Raw genomic sequence first — 23385 nt, forward strand, 5'->3', positions numbered from 1 at the left:
GAGACGGCAGCGGCAACATTATGTACAAAATAAGTAAAAAAAGAAGTTACAAACAACGCAAATAAACAAACAAAAAAACACAATGGGTTGGGGGCACGTAAAACGTCTGCCTTCTTCTCTGGTGCCATCTTACTTTTCAGGTCAGAGCTTCTGGCTTCTCCTCTCTCACCTAGCCAGCTGGAATATCTATGGGATGAGACAGCCGTTAACCCATCCCAGATTAACCCACTTAATTAACCCACTATAGCAACCCTATCAGAGATGGCTTGTAACTAAGTGTGATTGTTAAGTTGGTCGTGGAAAGTGAGGCTGTGGTTATTGATGTACTGTGCACATAAAGTTGATGGAAATCTTAGAGCAGGTGCTGCTACATGAATTCATTCAAGGGTATAATTCAATGTATGGAATGGACAGCAGGATATTTAAGCAATAAGGCCTGAGGGTGTGTGGTACATGGCCACGTCCAAGGGCTGTTCTTAGGCACGACGCATTTCGGAGTGCCTGGATACAGCCATTAGCCGTCGAATATTGGCCATGTACCACAAACCCCTAAGGTGCCTTATTACTATTATGAACTGGTTACTGAAGTAATTAGAGCAGTAAAAACAAATGTTTTATCATACCCATGGTATACGGTCTCATATACCACGGCCAGCATTCTTGGCTGGAACCACCCAGTTTATAATGGCTGTTACATCACATACACAAACAGAGAAAGAGAGTGTGCTTGTATGGGCCTAATGAGCCGTTAGGCTGATGACATCACCCCTGTGTGTGGGCCTACAGTACACCCAAATTCCAAGGTTCACCCGCACACATTCACCCCAAGGGTGCTCTGTTGACTGCTCTGTAAACTCTCTCTCCTATTGGTGTTGTGTGAGGAGAAGACTGGGATGTTTGCAGTCACCCAGTACACAGAAGACTAGAAACTGTGAGTCTCGTTCCCATATCAGCACTCCATCTTCCTTGCTATAGTCCTGGCAAGTGCGGGAAAGAGACTGTAGACTCTCCCTCTGTCTCATTCACGCCTCCTGCTTTGTGAGACAGCCATTAGCTGCTTCTCTGTGTGTCTGCTGGAGCTGACACAGAACACCAATCAGCCTGCCTGCTGCCAGAGAGCAACGCTGTCTCTCTCTCTCATCCCTGCAATTACTCAGCTAATGCAGATTTGTCAAACAAAGTGAACATGTGAGTGTGTGTGGTTCTCCACATTAGAGCTCACATTAGAGCTCCCCCCATCCAATCTTATTCATTATGATCTAAAAAGTAGCACTGATTCTGGATCAGCACTCCTACTCAGACGCTTTGTAGATACAGGTCCTGATTCCATCTCACCCTAGGGCAGGGTTTCCCAAGCTCGGTCCTGGGGTCCCCCCTGGGTGCGCGTTTAGATTTTTGCCCTAGCACTACACAGCTGATTCAAATAACCAACTCATTATCAAGTTTTAATTATTTGAATCAGCTGTGTAGTGCTAGAGCAAAAACCAAAACGTGCCCCCAGGGGGGCCCCAGGACCGAGTTTTGGGAACCCTGCCCTAGGGTATCAACGGATTTCTAAGGATGAAGACATACTGTATAATTGTCAGGGTGAAACGTGTTGTGTCATTCAGAGGGTTCTGGATGGTGTAACCACAGTCAGTTAAGAACACATTCTTATTCACAATGACAGCCTAGGAACAATGGGTTAACTGCGTAAAGCGTTAAAAAGAGGGGCAAAGTGCAGTTCATTTGTTTTTATACCAGTTTGACGATTTATCAATTTGCTCACATTTTCACTTTCAATTCACATCGGAGTGCTGCTGCAGGCTCTGTGCGTGTCTTGACTAATCCAATTCAAGGAAATCGCAGCTCTCTCCACTTTCCTCCAGTATTTATTTAGCAAGGGTGATAACACATCACTATCGGCAGACACAAGCAAATACACTTACATAAATTTAGCCGTCTATACACCTAAAAATGTGCAATCTGACATGAAGTATTGCAGGGATCCCCAACTGGCAGGTCCTTTTATTTAGCCCCATAAGTTAAAAATATATATAAAATAGAGACACATGATCGTATAAAATATAAGCAAGGTTTAGAAATTATTATATTTTAGTCAAACATATCCGTTTGGGCTTCTTGGGGTCATTTGGCAGTGTTCAAATTATTTGTAATTATCTTCCGGCCCCCGAACATCCGCTCTTGAAAAAAATCGGACAATTGCTAAATCTAGTTGATGATCCCTGATGTATGGCATGAAAACTAGACTATTTGTCAGTCTGTTCAGCAGCGGCTACATAGTCTAGCCTATTGCGCGCTCTGTCCCTCTGTCCAGGGTAAACAAATCGGTAACGTTGTGTATTTATTTATTTATTTCCCACTTGCTTGAGAAAATGTGAATGGGATCAAGTGTGGTTCCAACTTCAAGCTGACTGGGCTACCTAGACTTTATCAACACAAAATGATTAACTGGAATTAATCAATAAAACACAACAGCTGACAAAGACTGACAAAGGCCTACAGTTACATAAGGGCAGGACTACACGATGCAAACCAGCAAAAAGCAAGCTCGGCCCTGTGAGATGTATTGTCCAATCATGTTGCTTTCTCTGTGTCTGTGAACAAGTAAAGTACACTGTTGCTGCAGTTTGACAGGGTTTTCATCCTCCCCAAGGGCCAGGAGTCTTTTTTAAACCATGTGACCTAATTACAAAAACTCTTGTGGTGCCACTTCTGCATAAGAGGAACACCTCAGATTGAGACAAATTGGTGACTGAATGGGTTCCTTTCATTTCTCCAGATACACTTGATTTATATAATACAGACCTTCAGTTAATGCCATTCAATACCTTTAATTTAGACAGAATGGAGATAACTGCAGAAATATGAAAACATTTGAAACTTACAACAAAAAATAAACAAAATGTATGATTTGATGTAACATAGTGTTTCCTTTAACATTTATATATGAAAGAACATTTCCTGTTATCCACTTTTAAGTTGGGAAGTGAATACTTAGTTTCTGATTGACTTGGGTAATGACCAATGGGGCAGAGTTTTTACCGTCATTGTCAGTGCCGGTGCTGAAGAATGGATAAAGTTTAGCAGGTTTTAAAGCGTGATTGGAAAAAGAATAGATATGAGACCTGTTGTCCACATCATAAAAGGAGACCTGACCCTGTTCATAATCAATATAAATCCCTATCTTCTGGGGAGTCGGATTAAGATAGAGGAGGACAGGAAGCTCATCAAGAGCTATATACTCATTCTCATCCCTCATCCATAGAGCCAGGTATCCATTGTCAGGCTCCACAATAGTCATTCCCTTCCTGTTGATGAACTCTCCTGCCACTCCTAAAACCCAGTCAGTCTTTCCTTCCACCTGCACCTCATAGTAGAATCTCCCTGAGGAGAAACCCTCCTTTCCTAGGACATTAAAAACAAAATCAAACCTTTGAGGGCCGTCTGTGACATTTTGCCGGAGATCTCCAAATCTCACTTGTTTCCCGTCTCCAGAGACGATGAGGTTGGGATGTGCTGTATCAGGGTCCAGAGTCACATTCACTGCACACGTCTTGATCCTTCCCAACTCAGCAGCAGACAGCCTGTTCTCTTCACCATCGAGTGCTTCCCTCAGCTTGTTCACAGCTCTCCTCATAGCTCCAACACTGGGATCACTGTGAACGCTGACCTCAGACCAGTCGATGGTAGCCGGTGGGGTACAAAGGGATGGGAACATCTGGAGAAGGTGGAGGTGGTCTTCAGTGTGTGAGAGCTGCTCCAGCTCATTGCTTCTCTTCTGTAGCTGAGAGATTTCCTGTGATAGCTTTAGAATGTGCTCTAGAGCCCAGGTTGCTGCTGCTTCCTGGTTCTTCTCAATCTCCTCAATTACTTTTATGTAGGTCTGCTCAACGAGCCTTGCCATTTCAGTCAGTACCAGCACTGTGTCCTCTTTCTCCCTCTCCACATTTTTCTCACTGTGTATTGCAGCGTGTGCAATCTCCTTTATCCTCTCACGTCGGTCCTGGATCATCAGCTGCATTTCCACCCTCACTTTTTTTACGTCTATCTCTCCACACTCATCCCTTGTGTGGACGTAGTGGTTCTTGCCCTTGCAGAATGGATACTGACCGGTTTGGCCGCTTCCACAGGTGTGTCTGTCTTGTTTCATGCTGTACTCATACTCCAGGTCTTCCTCCTCATCATCGATCTCAATATCTTCTTCGAATTCCTGCAGAGTAGCAGTGCACGTCAGGCACACAGATAACAGCAGGTACAACAGGCTGGCATTCAGGGCCCTCCCTATCCTATTGTTGTTTGGTGACATTTCTGGGAACAAGAAAACACAGTCATGTTTTAGTCTAGTTTAGCTTAGTTTTTGTTCAGTCCATCTAGAATATAAATGCAAAGCCCCATTTAAGAACTGAAACTTTAATGACTGGTATATATCCATGTAGCGATAAAAGGCAGCATTGGTTACGTGTATTCTCTGCCAGTCAATGACTTATGCATCATTAGCCTGGTTAAACTGAAAACATAACAGAGAGGCTAAATCTCAAACCGAACAAATCATCTAGAACAAAAGGGAGACCAACTCTATATTAATGCCTATAATTTTGGAATGAGATGTTCGACGAGCAGATGTTCATACTTTGGTCATATAGTGTAGGTAACATGACTTGCATGGGATTTGTGCCACAGAAAACAGTGCCAGGCCAAGCATGGATTGCTGTCATACCTTGTATCAACAACAAACACATACAAACACTTCTCACTCAGGACGCAAATAATAATTGGGATGCCAGTGATCAAAAAATTGAATGTATCCTCGGGCATATTATTAGGATACTACCATGAAATAACATTTTAACTGTATAATGTATTGTAGAAAATCCACAATTTATCTACAAAAGTTTGCGATGTCCAATCTATACATTGCATTTCTATTAAATCTACAATATGTAACTTTTTAGGCGACACACCAAATTCATATTGAAATGTGAGATATACATCTTAAATTCTCACTGAAAGCAAGTCTAAGAAACAGTAGATATGTTCTATGCTTGCTATTTCTATGTGTCTCGTTCTTAAGTTTTATTTTTGCGTCTTACTTTTAGCTTCAAACAGCTGAAAAGACCATAATAAATATATTTCACAACGGTTTAGATGGTACAATGATTCTCTACATAATGAATGCTTTTTTTGTCACAAACTGAAATTAGGCGAACTATTACAATTTTTGCAACCAGGAAATAGAGTGATTTCTGCATAGTGCACCTTTAAAGCGTTAAGAAATGTCCCCTTGGTAAATAAACTTGTCCACTCACCTGATTATGTGTTTGCCTCTAGTAGTGTCTCAGTTGGCTCTCTTCTTTCACTTCACTTGAAAGAGGATTACTTTATATCCAGTACCTGGCCAGGATAGTTTCACTTTACCATAATACCCTGACGTCAGTCATACCAGCATAAAATATGTATTTCCTCCTCCTCCCCCTTCTTATAAAGAACTATTGCATAAAATCAACTTAAAGGAACTCAAGTTAAATATTAACTTAAGTCGGTGCACATTATATAATTTGGACTTAATACAACACCCTAAATCATCAAACCACTAGTTCAGTGAACTAAACCACTGACTCCATAGCAGCCCAGTATATAGGACATGAGGCCCTAATGAATCATTAGCTTTATGGAGAGCTGAAGACAGAGGACTAGGACACATCTCTTTCCTTGCAGACACACACACCCTTATTTACCACATGGCTGCCTGGAGTTTGACAGGTCCTATGTGGTTCTTAACATTTTTATGCATGGATGAAGGCTGAGAGGCTGTCACAGCCTCAGGAGATATCAAGACTCAGGATAAGACCCAGATGCAGACACCAGAGGCGGATAGTTCGGTTCTCAGAATATTTATTATAGCAAAGGGCAGGTCGAGGGCAGGCAGAGGTTCCTAATCCGAGTCAATAAGGGACCGAACAGCAGGCAGGCTCAGGACAGGAAGACTAGAAAACAAGAACTTGCAAAATGGGAAACACGCTGGTAAGACCTGGCATAACAAGACAAACTGGCAAGAGACAAACAGAAAACACAGGTATAAGTACACAGGGGATAATGCAGAAAAATAGGAGACACCTGGTGGGGGGTGGAGACAAGCACAAGACAGGTGAAACAGATCAGGGTGTGACAGGGGATCAGGTTAAGAGACATGCGGTGCATATTTTTTGGTTCTGAAATCTACAGAAGAGACAGGAAGGACAATGACAATTTTCAGAGTCAAATATCTGTAAAGCTTAGAGGATCTCATGTCAAAAGCTGTTGAAGTAATATGGCTGCAGGTTCACCTGCCTCACCTAATGCCTATTATTGTGGGAAGTTGCTATAGACCACCGAGTGCTAACAGACAGTATCTGGATAATACACTGATTGTACAAAACAATAGGAACATGACATATAGACTGACCAGGTGAAATCTATGATCCCTTATTGATGTCACCTGTTAAATCCACTACAGTCCGTGTAGATGAATGGGAAGGGACAGGTTAAAGCCTTAAGACAATTGAGACATGGATTGTGTATGTGTGCCATTCAGAATGTGCAAGACAAAAGATTGAAGTGCCTTTGAACGGGGTATGGTAGTAGGTCCGAGGCGTACCGGTTTCAGTGTGTCAAGAACTGAAACGCTGCTGGGTTTTTCACACTCAACAGTTTCCGATGTTGTAACGGTTTTGACTTGAGGTTATTATTTATAGGGGTGCCAGGTAGATTGTGCCTACCAGAGAGATCTTTGGTTTCTCCTTTTGGTTTGGGAGGGAATGAGTCCCATCTGGTTCGTCAAGTCTACACCAATACAAAGGACTTATGTAAAAGTCAGGATAGAAATAAACTTTTGAAAAACCCTTAAAACATTGGAAAGAACTTCAAAAACAACTGTATTCTTTTGGCGTGGGTTGTATTACCAACATAAATGATTACACACATATAATAATAATAATAATACACAATGAGTTCTGGTTCCTCCTGAAATGTCCTGTACCTCGGGCACCTCGGACCTAAAAAGAGTCCAGCCCGGTAAAGAAGTTCAGGGAACTCAAGAGACCTTTGTCACGAAATGTTTGTCCGTTCATTCAAGTGTAGCGTAAACCCAGTATTAATCATACGCTTTATAGTTGTGTGGTAAAATAATTGTATCAACTCTTACTAAGTCGTCAACTACAACTAACTACATAAATCATCACAGTATACATCACATCAAAACAAATGAAATACCGTATTCAAAAAGGTTGCAGTCAGTCAGTCAGACAATCCGCCAACAGATCTCCAGCAGAGAAAGGCCACTAAGAACAGAGAGGTGTAGTCCACGGACGCAAAGAGTGGATCCGATCCTGGGTAAACTCTATTAGGCTACAAAACACACGGAATAGTGAGGGTTGAACACATCCTCATTCACGTCTCCATCACAACCCCACTTTTGCGCATCTGATGCTGGCTATTTAATTGGAAATTAAAGGGAAAGTGCCCTATTGGAAGGAGAAGCACTGAGACGGTTCAGAAAAAGTCAGGGCCGTCACACACCCCCTCCCCTGCAAAAAGCTGACCATTGCACTGGAAGGCACATCTTGGTCGGGGAAACCGAGAAATGTCTCCATCACTTTCCTCTACAAAAATATGAATTACTTTTTGGCGCTCATGCTCCTCAGCTGAGGGGTCACCGGCCTTAAGGTGTGAGACTTCTGGGTCTGGGAATCCGGGAAAAGTCTCCTCACTTTCCTCTTCAAAGATATCCAGGACCTTGCGGCCCTCAATCGCCTCCAATTCCTCAGCCGAGGGGTAACAGGCCTTAAGGCGTGAGACATGGACAACGTGCATATCTTCACCTGTATCCTCTTTCACCACTCGGTAGTTCAAAGGGCCCATCTGCTCCAAAATCCTATATGGTCCTTGCCATTTAGGAGTGAGCTTGGCCGAGAAGAATTGTTCAGCTTTCGAGTAAGGATGAGAGCGAAGCCACACCCGATCACGAAGCTGGGACTGCATGTCTCGTCTGTTCTTATCATAATTTCTCTTCTGCTTGAGTCGAGCCTGGAACATGTTCTTTGAGACAAGAGCTCTCAAGTCGTGGAGATGGATTACCTGGTCATAGCAAGCAGCGTCTGGAGTAAGCTGCTGGGGCTGTAGCACCATATCCAAGGGTCCTCGGAGGGAACGACTTAGGTTCAGCTCTGCAGGTGTGACTCCAGTGGACTCTTGCACAGCAGAATTCAGGGCAAATCAAAACTCGTGAAGGTGCTTGTCCCAGTGTCTGTGCTGGGTCCCTACATAGGAAGCAACCATTGTCTTCAAGGTTCGATTTACTCTCTCAGTGAGGTTGGTCTGTGGGTGATAGGCCGTGGTCAACTTCTGTCTCAGGTTCCATCTTTGGCAGATCTCCTCAAAGAGATCAGAGACAAATTGGGAACCTCGATCAGACAGGATGTAATCAGGCACTCCCCAGCGAGTCAGGATCTTTTTTGTATGGATGTTAGAGACGGTCCTCGCTGTGAGGAGCAAAGAGCTCCACCCACTTTGATTAGTAATCAACAAAAACAAGCATGTACACATTCTGATTGGAGCTTCTAGGAAATGGACCCATCAAATCCACTCCTAACATTTCCCAAGGTCGGGTAACGACCTTTTGCTGCAACTTGCCAACAGGCTTTCTACCTTCTGGTTTGTACATTTGACAAACCTGACAGTTTCGGATGTGTGCTTGCAACCGCTTGTAGATTTTGAACCTGCCCAAATTACCAGCTAATGGGTCTTCATGGAAATGTTGAAGCAGTTGAAGGTGTAGAGTTTCAGGTATGTACATTTGGTAGAGTGTTCTGTGAGGTAGTTGTACTACTCGGTAGACTTTGTCTTCATTGATGGTCAGCTTTGTGGTAGGATTGACCATCTTTTCTCCATCTTTCAGAATAGTCTGGTACAAAGCCTGTACTTCTGGATCATCCTGTTGGACTTTCCAAATGGCCTCATCAGAGATAGGAAAGTCAGTTTTGGGTGAGTCTCGACTGCTTGACAGGACAGTAGCACATGTAAGATGAGGGCCACCATTACCACAAGCAGGAGCTCTGGATAAGGCATCTGGAACAGTGTTGTATTTTCCTTTCCTGTATTCTACTGCAAAGGTGAACTCTTGCAACCGTAGAGCCCATCTGATGAGTCTGGTGCTTGGTTTGTTGGTCTTGAACACCCACACTAGGGTGGAATGGTCCGTGACTACAGTGAAATGTCTTCCCTCCAGGTAGTACCTCCAGTTTTCCAAAGCCCAGACATCTGCAAGGCACTCTTGCTCGGTTGTGGAGTAGTTCCGTTCTGCTCCATTCAATGTCCAACTGGCGAACTCTAGCACTTCTTCGGTGCCAAGTCCAGTCTGTTGGACTAGGACAGCACCAAGTCCAACATCACTTGCATCAGTGTAAACAACAAAAGGGCAATCAAAGTTGGGATGACCTCAAATGGGAGGTGTGACGAGGTGTCGTTTCAGAGTTTCCTTTTCACTTCAACGCGTTGAGGGGTTCTGCCACCTGGGAGAAGTTCGACACAAATCGTAGGTACCATCCAGCCATCCCAAGGAACCATTGAAGGTCCTTGAGTGTGGTTGGCACAGGGAAGTCTTGTACAGCCTTTGTCTTTTCAGGATCCACATGAATGCCGTCAAAAGACAAAATATGGCCAAGGAACTTCAGGGAGGTTTGGCAGAAGTTGTTCTTCTTCATATTCAAGGTCAGACCAGTTTCTCTTAGCTTGTCCAACACTGCTTGAAGATCTTGAAAGTGTTGTTCTCTGTTCTGGGAGTAGATAATTATATCGTCCAGGTAGACGAAACAGATCTTCCCTTTGAGCTCACCTAACGCAATCCCCATGAGTCTTTGGAAAGTGGCAGGTGCATTCTTTAATCCAAAAGGCATCACCTTAAAGGAAAACAAGCCCTCAGCACAGACAAAAGCAGTCTTGTCCTTGCTTTCCTGGTCCATCTCAACCTGCCAATAACCACTATTGAGGTCAAGGGTAGTGAACACAACAGCGCCAGACAATGACTCCAGGATCTCGTGGATGGTGGGAAGAGGATAGGCATCAGTCTGGGAAACATTGATGGTCTTCCTATAGTCCACAAAAAAATCTAAGATCACCCGTCTTTTTTGGGATGAGGACAACAGGAGCAGTCCAGGGAGAGGATGAATGTTCTATTATATCTTGTGTTAACATATCATTAATGAGTCCCTTTTGGGTGATTAGCTTCGCTGGGAACAAACGATATGGCTTTTGCTTGATCGGCATTTCCTGTGTAAGGAATATTTTGTGCTTCAGGAGCCCGGTGTGTCCTAGCTTTGAAGTACATACATCAGCAATGTTCTGCAGCTGTTCCAACAGCCTTAACTCCTCTGGCTGTTCCAGCTGAGCTCTTCTCACAGCCTGTAAAAGGAGATCATCAGAAGGATTAGCAAGGGTTAGTGGTACCGGAGCAACGGCAGAGAAGACTGCCACATTTGAACCCCAATCATGTAACTTTGTAGCTTCTGATTGGAAGAAATGCTTCTTGCTCGGATTGTATGGAAACCAGTAGCAATTGTGTGCGATATCAATCTGGACACCACTGAAGTACATGAAATCAATTCCCGACACGACAGGAAAAGCAAGTTTCTTGGTTTGTAGGATAACAGAAGGAATCATATAGGAGCGATTACACAGGCGGAACTCTACCTCACTCCATCCAAGTGGTCGTTTAGCCTCACCATCAGCCAGATAGAGTGGACCTTCTGTCCACGGCTTCAAGTTGTATTGTGGACCTTTATCCTCCTTCCACAGTTTCTCATTGAGCAGTGTGTAGGATGACCCGGTGTCCATGGGCCTATGGACAGGGGTAACACCAGTTGGTGCAGTATTAACTGAAAAGGGGATGTCGATGGGGGGGGGCGTAGGCAGTGACTCTTGGGGTTTCAGCTCTGGTTAAAGCACCCAGAGTAGGATGGTCATTCCTGCGAAGAGAGTTAGGTGTGTTGGCCTGTTGTGATTTGTGGTTTCTGGAAGGGTTTACTTGATACGGTCTTAGACATGTAGCTGAAGAATGTCCCTTTTGGCTACATCTCCAACAGAACATGGGATGGGTCTTGGCTGGAGACTGGCTGTTGTTAATGGTCTGGCTTGGGTAACTGTTTGGGTGTCTGTTTCTTTCTCTGTTCATATTGCTGTTGGCATTCTCTGTCCTTCTCAAACTGCTGTCCCAGGTGAACCAGTCCATCGACAGTGGTGACTCTTTCTCTGAGTTGACTGGCTAGTAGAGGGTTGATGCTCTTCAAGATCAATTTAATGACCTCTTCCTCCTCAATGCCAGGTTTCCACCTTCTGCACAGGGAGTGGTAACCGTATGCAAAGTCACAGATACGCTCTTTCTCTCTTTGCACTCGATTTCTGACACTGTCTGCCAACTCATCTGTGTAGTCCTCAGACAGAAATGCAGAGGAATACTTGGCCTCAAAGTCAGCCCAGGAGGTAGTGGTGAGACGTGCCACATCCCACCAGTCTCGAGCTGTCCCATGCAACACAATCCTCAATGTGGCAAGGAGTTCTTCATCAGCCAGGGGATTGAGGGCAAGAAAGTCACGACATCTTTCCAGATACATTAGCGGATCAGGATTGTCATTTTTTTCCCCAAGGTGGGAAATTGCAATTTAATGGGCATCGCCCCCATATGACATCTACTCATATCACCATGAACAAAAGAGCTAGGAGGGATTGAGGAGGTACAGGGGGAGGGAGTTATCGGACCATGAAAATGAACACCAGGATGCATGATGGACTGCATTCTGCAAGGGGGGTCTGCAGCATGGTCTTGTCTTGGGCAGTTCGGAGGTGCGATCTTGGTCCACATTGATCTGAACAGAAGTGGACACCAGAGAAACTCTGTGCAAGGAGTTGTGCCTAATGGAGGCCATGTCCACAGACACGTCATCCAACATTTTAACACAATTAGAGAGTTCTGTCTGCAAGTGGTCTACAGTGTTAACCATGGGATAAAACAGAATTAACGTCCTTGAGAACCTCAGTGTGGTGATGTTGCAGGCGCCATTGGAGAGTGGCAGTGAGTTGGTTTCGTTGGTAGTCAAACAGCCTGTCCATGACACCAGTAATTTCCCGTCTTCCACTCTCACTGAGCTCTGTCAGCGTGTGGGTTAGAGTGCTCAGTGAGTTTCTGAATTCCATGGCACTCTGTTGTTGCTCTTCACTCAGACATTTGAATTTATGGTGGATTAGACTTTGGAGATGTTGAGTCCGACGAATATCAAGGATGTCACCTTGAAGTTGTAAGACTACAACCTCTGGAGATAAACCAGACAATGGAGGAAGGTTGGGTGTCAGAGGGAGGGCTAGCTCAGTACTTCCACACAGATCCATGTCAATAAGTGAGTAACTGGTTAGACCTCCTTTGGCCTGTGGTCCAGACCGAGCATTCAGATTCCCAGGGCTCTGGCCCAAATCAACTCCATTATTTCCATTCACAATATGATTTGTATTGTCAGCTTGATGGTCAGAATGGCTCTGTGTATTCCCATTGACAGGTAGGATATGGATGAGCACATTTTCTTGGGGTGAATCCATTGTTTTAATTCCACACAAAATATTTGCTTTGGTTAGTTTTCAATGTTGAGCTGTCCCATCTGGGGTGCCATTTTTTTATGTAACGGTTTTGACTTGAGGTTATTATTTATAGGGGGCAGGGTATATGCAGCAGTTTCCGCCACCTGGCTCGTTGCGAACTTTGAAGACCATTTCTTCCTAACAAAGACCGTAATTAATTTGCCAGTTTTATATAATTATGACATAACATTGAAGGTTGTGCAATGTAACAGCAATATTTAGACTTAGGGTTGCTCCCCGTTCGATAAAATACGGAACGGTTCCGTATTACACTGAAAGAATAAACGTTTTGTTTTCAAAATGATAGTTTTCGGATTTGACACAGACATATGGAAATGTCTGCTCTACCCAAAATTACAACCAAGTAATTGCAGTATTACCACAAAAATGGAAGAGGCAAGTAGAAGGGGAAAAAAGTAAGGAACTTGTATGTCGGCCCTCCATTAAAGAACATAAATGGTTAAAGAAAAGTGTGATAAATAAAAACATATACCAATTTAATTTCAGGACCAAAAAACTGAAAGCAGTGCCATATAAATTGCTAAATAGTTGGGAAGAGATTTTCGATTACCCATTCCATGGCACATGATTTATGAATTGATATGCAAAACAACGCTGGATTCAAAAAAAATTCAATTTAAATTACTACACAAAATTCTTGCAACCAATAGAATGTTATATATATATATATATATATATGGGGGATGCAATCTCCCCAGCTCTGCAGATTTTGCTGTGAGGAGGCAGTCATTAGATAATTTATTTTGGTATTGTCCATATGTAGCTCGTTTTTGGTCACAGGTCCAGGAATGACTGAAGAATTCCAACATTTGCCTGGAACTAACACTGCAGATCGGAATACTGGGTGATTTGAAAAACCATAGTCAATCAATCAATAATATAATAATTATTTTACCAGAAATTTTTATTTTACAATCTGTAGAAGCTATGAAAATAGAAAGGTTCAATACTTTTGTGAAGCATCACTGCACAGTTGAAAATATACAAATAGAAATCCAAAATGGATGATGTTGAGAAATAGATGGGAGGGGTTGAATGGAGCTGAAGGGTGGGACTAATAACAAGATAACCAATGTAAAACATACGGGATCTGTAAAATGTATATAGGTTCAGAAATTTTGTGAAATAGCACAGTTACAAATAGAACTGGTTGGACATCAGAAATAGAGGAAGATCTAAAAACAAACAACATATAACTCTTAACTATTGTAAAATAGATTGTGTCTGTAAAATGTGTATAAGATGCATAAACTAAAGGTAGAAGCCTAAGTGTTATTGTATATTAGTTTACTCTAATTGGGGAAAAGTGGTAGGGTTTGTGGGGAATAATAAAGGTATATATTTTTTAAAGTGTGTTTTTCTATACAGGTATGTGTATGTATATATGTGTATATTTATGCATATGTGAATGGATATATATATATTCACCCCAAAAACATATGGGGGATTGGAAATTATTTATTATTTATTTATTTCACCTTTATTTAACCAGGTAGTTGAGAACAAGTTCTCATTTGCAACTGCGACCTGGCCAAGATAAAGCATAGCAATTCAACACATACAACAACACAGAGTTACACATGGAATAAGCAAAACATACAGTCGATAATACAGTAGAGATAAAGAAAACAAAAAATCTATATACAGTGAGTGCAACTGAGGTAAGTTAAGGCAATAAATAGGCCATGGTAGCGAAGTAATTACAATATAGCAATTAAACACTGGAATGGTAGATGTGCAGAAGATGAATGTGCAAGTAGAGATACTGGGGTGCAAAGGAGCAAGATAAATAAATAAATACAGTATGGGGATGAGGTAGGTAATAGATGGGCTGTTTACAGATGGGCTATGTACAGGTGCAGTGATCTGTGAGCTGCTCTGACAGCTGGTGCTTAAAGCTATTGAGGGACATATGAGTCTCCAGCTTCAGAGATTTTTCCAGTTCGTTCCAGTCATTGGCAGCAGAAAACTGGAAGGAAAGACGACCAAAGGAGGAATTGGCTTTGGGGGTGACCAGTGAGATATACCAGCTGGAGCGCGTGGTACAAGTGGGTGCTGCTATGGTGACCAGTGAGCTGAGATAAGGCGGGGCTTTACCTAGCAGAGACTTGTAGATAACCTGTAGCCAGTGGGTTTGGCGACGAGTATCACGTGAGGGCCATCCAACGAGAGCGTACAGGTCGCAATGGTGGTTAGTGTATGGGGCTTTGGTGACAAAACGGATGGCACTGTGATAGACTGCATCCAGTTTGTTGAGTAGAGTGTTGGAGGCTATTTTATAGATGACATCACCGAAGTCGAGGATCGGTAGGATGGTCAGTTTTACGAGGGTATGTTTGGCAGCATGAGTGAAGGATGCTTTGTTGCGATATAGGAAGCCAATTCTAGATTTAATTTTGGATTGGAGATGCTTAATGTGAGTCTGGAAGGAGAGTTTACAGTCTAACCAGACACCCAGGTATTTGTAGTTGTCCACGTATTCTAAGTCAGAGCCGTCCAGAGTAGTGATGCTGGACGGGCGAGCAGGTAAGGGCAGTGATCGATTGAATAGCATGCATTTAGTTTTACTTGCATTTAAGAGCAGTTGGAGGCCACGGAAGGAGAGTTGTATGGCATTGAAGCTCGTCTGGAGGTTAGTTAACACAGTGTCCAAAGAGGGGCAAGAAGTATACAGAATGGTGTCGTCTGCATAGAGGTGGATCAGAGAATCACCAGCAGCAAGAGCAACATCATTGATGTATACAGAGAAGAGAGTCGGCCCGAGAATTGAACCCTGTGGCACACCCATAGAGACTGCCAGGGATCCGGACAACAGGATTTGACACACTGAACTCTATCAGAGTAGTTGGTAAACCAGGCGAGGCAATCATTTGAGAAACCAGGGCTGTCGAGTCTGCCAATAAGAATGTGGTGATTGACAGAGTCGAAAGCATTGGCCAGGTCGATGAAGACCTTAGAAAGACAGGGTAGGATAGATATAGGTCTGTAGCAGTTTGGGTCTAGAGTGTCACCCCCTTTGAAGAGGGGGATGACTGCGGCAGCTTTCCAATCATTGGGAATCTCAGAAAGCGATGTTGAACAGGCTAGTAATAGGGGTGGCAACAATTTCAGCAGATAATTTTAGAAAGCGTGGAGGGTCCAGATTGTCTAGCCCGGTTGTTTTGTATGGGTCCAGATTTTGCAGCTCTTTCAGAACATCAGCTATCTGGTTTTGGGTGAAGGAGAAATGGTGGGGGCATTGGCGGGTTGCTGTGGAGGGTTGCTGTGAAGACAATTACATTGTTGCTTCCATCAATCTTTCCACAATATTAAGCTGATCCACCCCTTAAAAAAGTAGCTATATCCACAGTAAAACGAGTTCTATATCGACATAACCTGAAATGCCCTCAGCAAGGAAGAAGCCAATGCTCCAAAACTGCCATAAAAAAGCCAGACTATGGTTTGCAACTGCATATGGGGGCACATGGTCGTATTTTTTGGAGAAATGTCCTCTTTTCTGATGAAACAAAAATAAACATGCTTGGCCATAATGACCATCATTATGTTTGGAGGAAAAAGGGGGAGTCTTGCAAGCTGAAGAACACCATCCCAACCGTGAAGCACGGGGGTGGCAGCATCATGTTGTGGAGGTGCTTTGCTGCAGGAAGGACTGGTGCACTTCACAAAATAGATGGCATCATGAGGCAGGAAAATTATGTGGATATATATGAAGCAACATCTCAAGACATCCGTCAGGAAGTTAAAGCTTGGTCCCAAATAGACAATGACCCCAAGCATACTTGCAAAGTGTTGGCAAAATGGCTTAAGGACAACAAAGTCAAGGTATTGGAGTGGCCATCACAAAGCCCTAACCTCAATCCTATAGAAAATGTGTGGGCAGAACTGAAAGGCATGTGCGAGCAAGGAGGCCTACAAACTTGACTCAGTTACACCAGCTCTATCAGGATGAATGGGCCAAAATTCACCCAACTTATTGTGGGAAGCTTGTGGAAGGCTATCCAAAACGTTTGACCCAAGTTAAACAATTTAAAGGCAATGCTACCAAATACTAATTGAGTGTATGTAAACTTCTGACCCACTGGGAATGTGATGAAAGAAATAAAAGCTGAAATAAATCATTCTCGCTACTATTGTTCTGACATTTCACATTCTTAAAATAAAGTGGTGATCCTAACTGACCTAAAACAGGGAATTCTTACTAGGATTAAATGTCAGGAATTGTGAAAAACTGAGTTTAAATGTATTTGGCTAAGGTGTATGTAAACGTCTGACTTCAACTGTACCTTAATAGAAAATTACTCAAATGAAAGTCACCCAGTAAAATACTACTTGAGTAAAAGTCTAAAAGTATTTGGTTTTAAGTATACTTAAGTATCAAAAGTAAATGTAATTGCAAAAATATATTTAAGTATCAAAAGTAAAAGTAGAAATAATTTTAAGTGACTTCTATTATCCAATCCAAACAGCACAATTTTCTTTTCTTTTTTAATATATATACGGATAGTCCTGTTAAGCATTCCAAATGTAACAAGTACTTTTGTGTGCCAGGGAAAATGTATGAAGTAAAAAGTATAATATTTTCTTTAGAAATGTAGTGAAGTAAAAGTTGTCAAAAATATAAATAGTAAAACAAATCGTAAAATGAGAAACTTTGGTACACATCTGCTGGATAGGGAGCCATTTATTATGTTCAACATAGGAGGGCAAAACACAGGAAGTAGCTCTCTCAGTAGTTTAGTTGGAATAGGGTCCAGTATGCAGCTTGACGGTTTAGAGACCATTACTACTTTCATGAATGTGTCAAGAGATACAGGATTAAAAAACTTGAGTGTCTCCATTGATCCTAGGTCTTGGCAGTTCTGTGCAGACTCAGGACAACTGAGCTTTGGAGAAATACGCAGATTTAAAGAGGAGTCGCAATTTGCTTTCTAATGATCATGATCTTTTCATCGAAGAAGTTCACGAATTTATCACTGCTGAAGTGAAAGCTATCCTGTCTTGTTGATTGCTGCTCTTTAGTTAGCCTTGCAAACAGTATAAAAAATACATTTGGGATTGTTCTTATTCTCCTCAGTTAGGTAGGAAAAATAGGATGATCGAGCAGCAGTGAGGGCTCTTCGATATTGCACTGTACTGTCTTTCCAAGCTAGATGGAAGACTTCCAGTTTGGTGGAGCTTGGGTATTTTTTGTATACCAGGGAGCAAATTTATTGTGACAAATATGTTTTGTTTTTACGGGTGCGACTGCATCTAGGTTATTACGCAAGGTTAAATTTAGATCCTCAGTTAGGTGGTTAACTGATTTTTGTACTCCGACGTCCTTGGGTAGGTGGAGGGAGTCTGGAAGGGCATCTAAGAATCTTTGGGTTGCCTTTGGATCTTGGTTGGGGTCTGAGCAGATTATTTGTTGCGATTGCAAACATAATAAAATGGTGGTCCTGCATAGATTTCATGACTAGAAGCTCACAAAAACGTAGTCATTTGTTTTTGTAAATTGAAATTTGTCAGATCTGTCATTAATGTTAGCAACACCTCTGCATTTCTGAGATGCGTGGGGGATATGGTCACTAGTGTAACCAGGAGGAGAGGCTTGAGCCATGTTTCAGTCAGACCAATCACATCAAGATTATGATCAGTGATTAGTTCATTAACTATGACTGCCTTGGAAGTGAGGGATCTAACATTAAGTAACCCTATTTTGAGATGTGAAATATCACAATCTCTTTCAATAATGACAGGAATGGAGGAGGTCTTTTTTCAAGTGAGATTGCTAAGGCGAACACCGCCATGTTTTGTTTTGCTCAACCTAGATCGAGTCACAGACACGGTCTCAATGGGGATAGCTGAGCTGACTACACTGACTGTGCTAGTGCCAGACTCCACTATGCTGGCAGGCTGGCTAACAGCCTGCTGCCTGGCCTGCACCCTATTTCATTGTGGAGCTAGAGAAGTTAGAGCCCTGTCTATGTTCATAGATAAGATGAGAGCACCCCTCCAGCTAGGATGGAATCCGTTACTGCTCAGCAGGCCAGGCTTGGTCCTGTATTGTAGGTGAGGCCCAGAAAGAGGGCCAATTATTTCCAAATTCTATCTTTTGGGAGGGGCAGAAAACTGTTTCAACCATCGATTGAGTTGTGAGACAATTACTCAATGCTGACAGATCTTTCTAGCTGATTTACATGCTGAAGCTATGTTGCGCTTGCTGACTTCTGACTGTTTCATCCTAACATCGTTGGTGCCGATGTCGATAACAATATCCTTATACTCTCTACACTCGCTAGTTTTATCCTTAGCCAGCACCATCTTCAGATTAGCCTTTACGTCGGTAGCCCTGCCCCCTGGTAAATAGTGTATGATCGCTAGATTATTCTTTTTAAGTCTAATATTGTGTGTAATGGAGTCGCCAATGACAAGGGTTTTAAATTTGTCACAGCAAATGATGGGAGGCTTCGGCGGCTTTGGCGACTCAGACCCCGTAACGGGTGGAGGAGAGACCTGAGAAGGCTCGGCCTCTGACTCTGCCTTAATGGGGAGAATCGGTTGAAAGTGTGTCGGCTGAATGAGCGACACCGGTGGAACATGCCGACAGCATTTCTTTCCGGAAGCCTTGAAAAAATTGTCCGGCGGTGGGGACTGTGCAAGGGGATTTATACTACGATCTGTACTTACTGGTGGCACAGATGCTGTTGCATCCTTTCCTACACTTAAATTGCCCTTGCCTAATGATTGCATCTGAAGCTGTGCATGCAACATGGCTATCCTTACTGTAGTAACCTGGTATATTTATGTTTACCAATAGGTGGCAGTATTGACTCAAGATGGGGGTTTGCTTTCTGCTAGCCGTAGCCGTTTCCTATGTCTGTCTATATAACCGTGATTTAAGAAGGCTTCAGGTAGCTTAAGCCAGGTGCATTAGAGAATGTTATTCTAAGTTACAATTAAGTAATAAACCGCACTTATGTGTCATAAGTCATCAATCTAAGAAGCCTCTAAGGATACTACATATTTGGCGACGAGGATAACTATGGAGGATTGCGTTGGATTTTTTTTGTTGCCACGAATTTAGCGGAGTGTTTGGCGTGCGACGCTGGATGTGAGACTCAAGTGAGCAGTGGAAGGTTCTGAAGGAATGATTCCCTGGACACGGGTAGGACAAATGATTGACTGTGTGAGGGGATAGAGAATCGGAAAAGATGGCTTTGGCAACAATAGGCTCGCTACCACCATTTGATCCTAAAAATCAGGAATGAAAGGAGTACTGTGAAATAATGGAACATTTCTTTGCTGCTAATGAAATAACGGATGCCACTATACAGAAATCCATACTCATAAGCGCTGTCGGTGCACAGACGTACAGCTTATTGAGAAACCTGTTGAGCCCAGATAAACCAGGAGAAAAGTCATTCATAGTGTAACGACAGATTTCCTCTTTGTCTGAAAAGGTTTAGCAAGGTTTGGACCAATACGCAGCGTGGTAAGTGTCCATGACGATTTTAATAAGAAAAGCCTGAACACTATGAAATACAAAACAATAAACGATAACGTGAAATAAACCAAACAGAAACAGTCCCGTGTGGCACAAACACTGACACAGGAAACAAACAACCACAAAACAACAGTGAAACCCAGGCTAGCTAAATATGGTTCTCAATCAGGGACAATGATAAACAGCTGCCTCTGATTGAGAACCATATCAGGCCAAACACAGAAATAGAAAAAACATATAAAAACAAACATAGACTGCCCACCCCAATTCACGCCCTGACCATACTAAATAAAGACAAAACAACGGAAATAAAGGTCAGAACGTGACACATAGAGCTAGTTGATCTATTAAAAAATCACTTCAACCCCAAACCCAGTGAGATAGTACAAAGATTCAAGTTTGATTCACGCATGAGAAAACCTACCTAATCAGTGGGGGAATATGTGGCTGAGTTGAGTAAACTAGCATTTGGCTGTAATTATGGGAATACATTATCGCAAATGCTACGCGATCGGCTGGTGTATGGGATTAATGATGACGTTAACCGGAGGGCAACAGTTCACAAAACTGGACATGAGTCACTCATATCAGCACGTACTTATGGATAAAGCTTCACATAAATACCTGACCATAAACACCCACAGAGGGATGTTTACCTATAAACGCTTACCTTTCACCCCGAAAGTTAAGCGTTTATAGGTAAACATCCCTCTGTGGGTGTTTATGGTCAGGTATTTATGTGAATCTTTATCCACCAGCTATCTTCTGCACCAGCTATCTTCCAAAGAACCATGGAGGGAGTTCTGCAGAGGATACCCAAAGTAGCGGTTTACCTCAACAACATTTTTGTCACAGGAGTCACGAAGGAGGAACATCTAATAAACTTGGGTGAAGTTTTGAGTAGAATGGAGGACGCCGGTCTCTGGCTGAAGAGGAGCAAGTGTACACTGTTAGCTGATGAAGGGCAGTACCTGGGTCACAAGGTGGATGCCAAGGGATTACACACTGTCAAAGCTAAAGTGAGGGCTGTTGTGGAAGCTCCAAGTCTGACAAACGTTACAGAGCTGAAAGCCTATCTAGGCTTACTGAATGATTATAATCACTTCCTCCCAAACCTCTCTACACTCTTAGCTCCTTTGCATAAACTGTTAAGGAAGGATGTCGCCTGTAAATGGTCATAAAGACAGGAAGAAGCTTTTGCAAAGTTAAAGGTGTTACTGCAATCAGCTGAAGTGCTAATGCACTACTCAGCAGACAGAGATCTCGTCTTATCGTGTGATGCCTCATCGTATGGTGTGGGGGCGGTGCTATCACACCGGATGGAGAATGGTGCAGAGAAACCTATCGGGTTCATGTCAAGAACTTTGTCGCCAGTGGAGATAAAGTACTCTCAGCTGGACAAGGAAGGACTGGCTGTCATATTTGGAATACAGAGATTCCACAGGTACTTATACGGGAGAACATTCACTATTGTGACCGACCATAAGCCTCTGATCTCTGTTCCATGAACAAAAGCCAGTACCACAAATGGTCTCTCCAAGAGTTCAACGATGGGCTGTGTGGCTCAGGGCCTATGAGTACAGAATAATTTACAAACCAGGTAGATATCTTGGGAATGCTGATGCTCTGAGTAGGCTGCCCATTCCAGAAATCATCATTCAGGAAAAATAAAATGACCAGGTTTTGATGATCGATGTGTTGGATGATGCACCGGTGAACACAGCACAAATCAGGCAATGGACTTCAAAGGATGTGACGCTATCACAAGTGCATGAATTTATCCTGAAAGGATGACCTACAGTGACAGAGCCTCAGGTCATGCCTTACTACACTCGCCGTTTGGACTTGAGTGTTCGAGATGGATGTGTTCTGTGGGGTTCAAGAGTAGTTATCCCACCACAAGGGCGGGGTATGCTACTGAAGTTGTTGCACCAGTTGAATCCAGGTATGTCGAGAATGAAAGGCCTAGCGAGGTCATACGTCTGGTGGCCAAAGATGGACCACGATGTGGAAAAGGAGGTTAGCCGATTAGCAGATTGTCATAGTAACAGGAAGTCACCCCCCACTTCGCCATTACATCCATGGGAATGGCCGGAAAAACCATGGACACGACTACATTTTCCTAGGAAAATGTTCCTTGTGCTGATTAATTCTCATTAAAATTGGATGGATGTTTACCCAATGAACACGTCGGCATCGTACGCTACGATTGAGAAGTTGAGACAAAGCTTCAGTGTTATGGGATTGCCTCAATTGTTGGTTAGCGACAATGCTACTTGTTTTACAAGCACTGAATTCACAAGTTTCATGAAACCAAATGGAATTCAGCATGTAACGTCGGCCCCTTTTCACCCATCTTCAAACCGATTAGCAGAACGTGCGGTTCAGACCTTGAAGGAGGGAATGAGGAAGATGATGCAAGGACCCAGGATTGAAACAAAGGTGTCAAGATTCTTGTTTAGCTACAGGATTACTCCTCAAGCTACAACTGGGTTGTCACCTGCAGAAATGTTGATGTCAAGGAGGTTAAGGTCAACCTTGGATCTCATCAGAGCAGACCTGAAAGTGAAAATACAACAAAGGCAGTGGAATCAAAAATGTAATCATGACAACCGAGCCAAACTCAGTTTCTCACCTGGAGATGATGTCTATACAATAAACTATGGGTTTGGTCCTAAATGGATTCCAGCTACCATTGAGGATGGCTCAGGACCAGTATCCTATACTGTGATCATCAGAAGTGGACCAGGACTAAGGAGACACGTGGATCAGATCCGAGCTAGAATTCCAGTTCCATCCGGGGATCTGGATCAATGCTTAAACAAGCAGGACAGGACATTGGAACATTCCCCAAAGTTGCAGCTGGACAAACCACCTGAGACCAACAATGCTCAACTTCCTGAGATCACCAGATCACCTCCTCCTGTGAAGTCTCCACAAAAGGACTTTGTTTCACCATCAAGGGGTGAAGAGCTGGTGGCGTCAGCTACATCACCTCTGAGATGCTCTATTAGAGAGAGACGTCCGACAGACTTTTTCAGATCCTAATGGAAATCATGTTTGAAAAAATTTAAATATGAAAACAGCATAGCTCAGAAAGGAATTAAGTTGGGTTATTAGCTTTTAAGGGGGGTAATGTAGTAACCTGGCTTATTTATGTTTACCAATAGATGGCAGTATTGACTCAAGACAGGGGTTTGCTTTCCGCTAGCTGTAGC

The 23385-nt window shown here is 43.0% G+C and overlaps 2 protein-coding genes across 6 annotated transcripts in view; one reads left to right on the forward strand and one right to left on the reverse strand.

Annotated features, from left to right (window-relative positions):
• The window catches only part of bicd1a (BICD cargo adaptor 1a), a 94751-nt gene that overhangs the window by 25258 nt on the left and 46108 nt on the right, over nucleotides 1-23385 (forward strand). The window lies entirely within an intron of this gene.
• LOC110523368 (erythroid membrane-associated protein) lies at nucleotides 1854-5646 on the reverse strand. Of its 2 annotated transcripts, none has more exons than XM_021602013.3 (2): nucleotides 5310-5646; nucleotides 1854-4213 (listed from the first exon to the last, which is right to left on the reverse strand). In XM_021602013.3, the coding sequence occupies exon 2, from the start codon at nucleotides 4151-4153 to the stop codon at nucleotides 2978-2980; it is 1176 nt and encodes a 391-aa protein (XP_021457688.3). In that variant the 5' UTR covers nucleotides 4154-4213; nucleotides 5310-5646; the 3' UTR covers nucleotides 1854-2977. The 2 variants fall into 2 exon arrangements, with proteins under 2 accessions (XP_021457688.3, XP_021457679.3); XM_021602004.3 differs by having other exon boundaries at nucleotides 1854-4311; nucleotides 5310-5441.

The sequence above is a fragment of the Oncorhynchus mykiss genome, chromosome 1 (genome assembly GCF_057628025.1).
Source record: "Oncorhynchus mykiss isolate SJ-2025 chromosome 1, ASM5762802v1, whole genome shotgun sequence".
In the NCBI taxonomy this organism is placed as follows: Eukaryota; Metazoa; Chordata; class Actinopteri; order Salmoniformes; family Salmonidae; genus Oncorhynchus; species Oncorhynchus mykiss.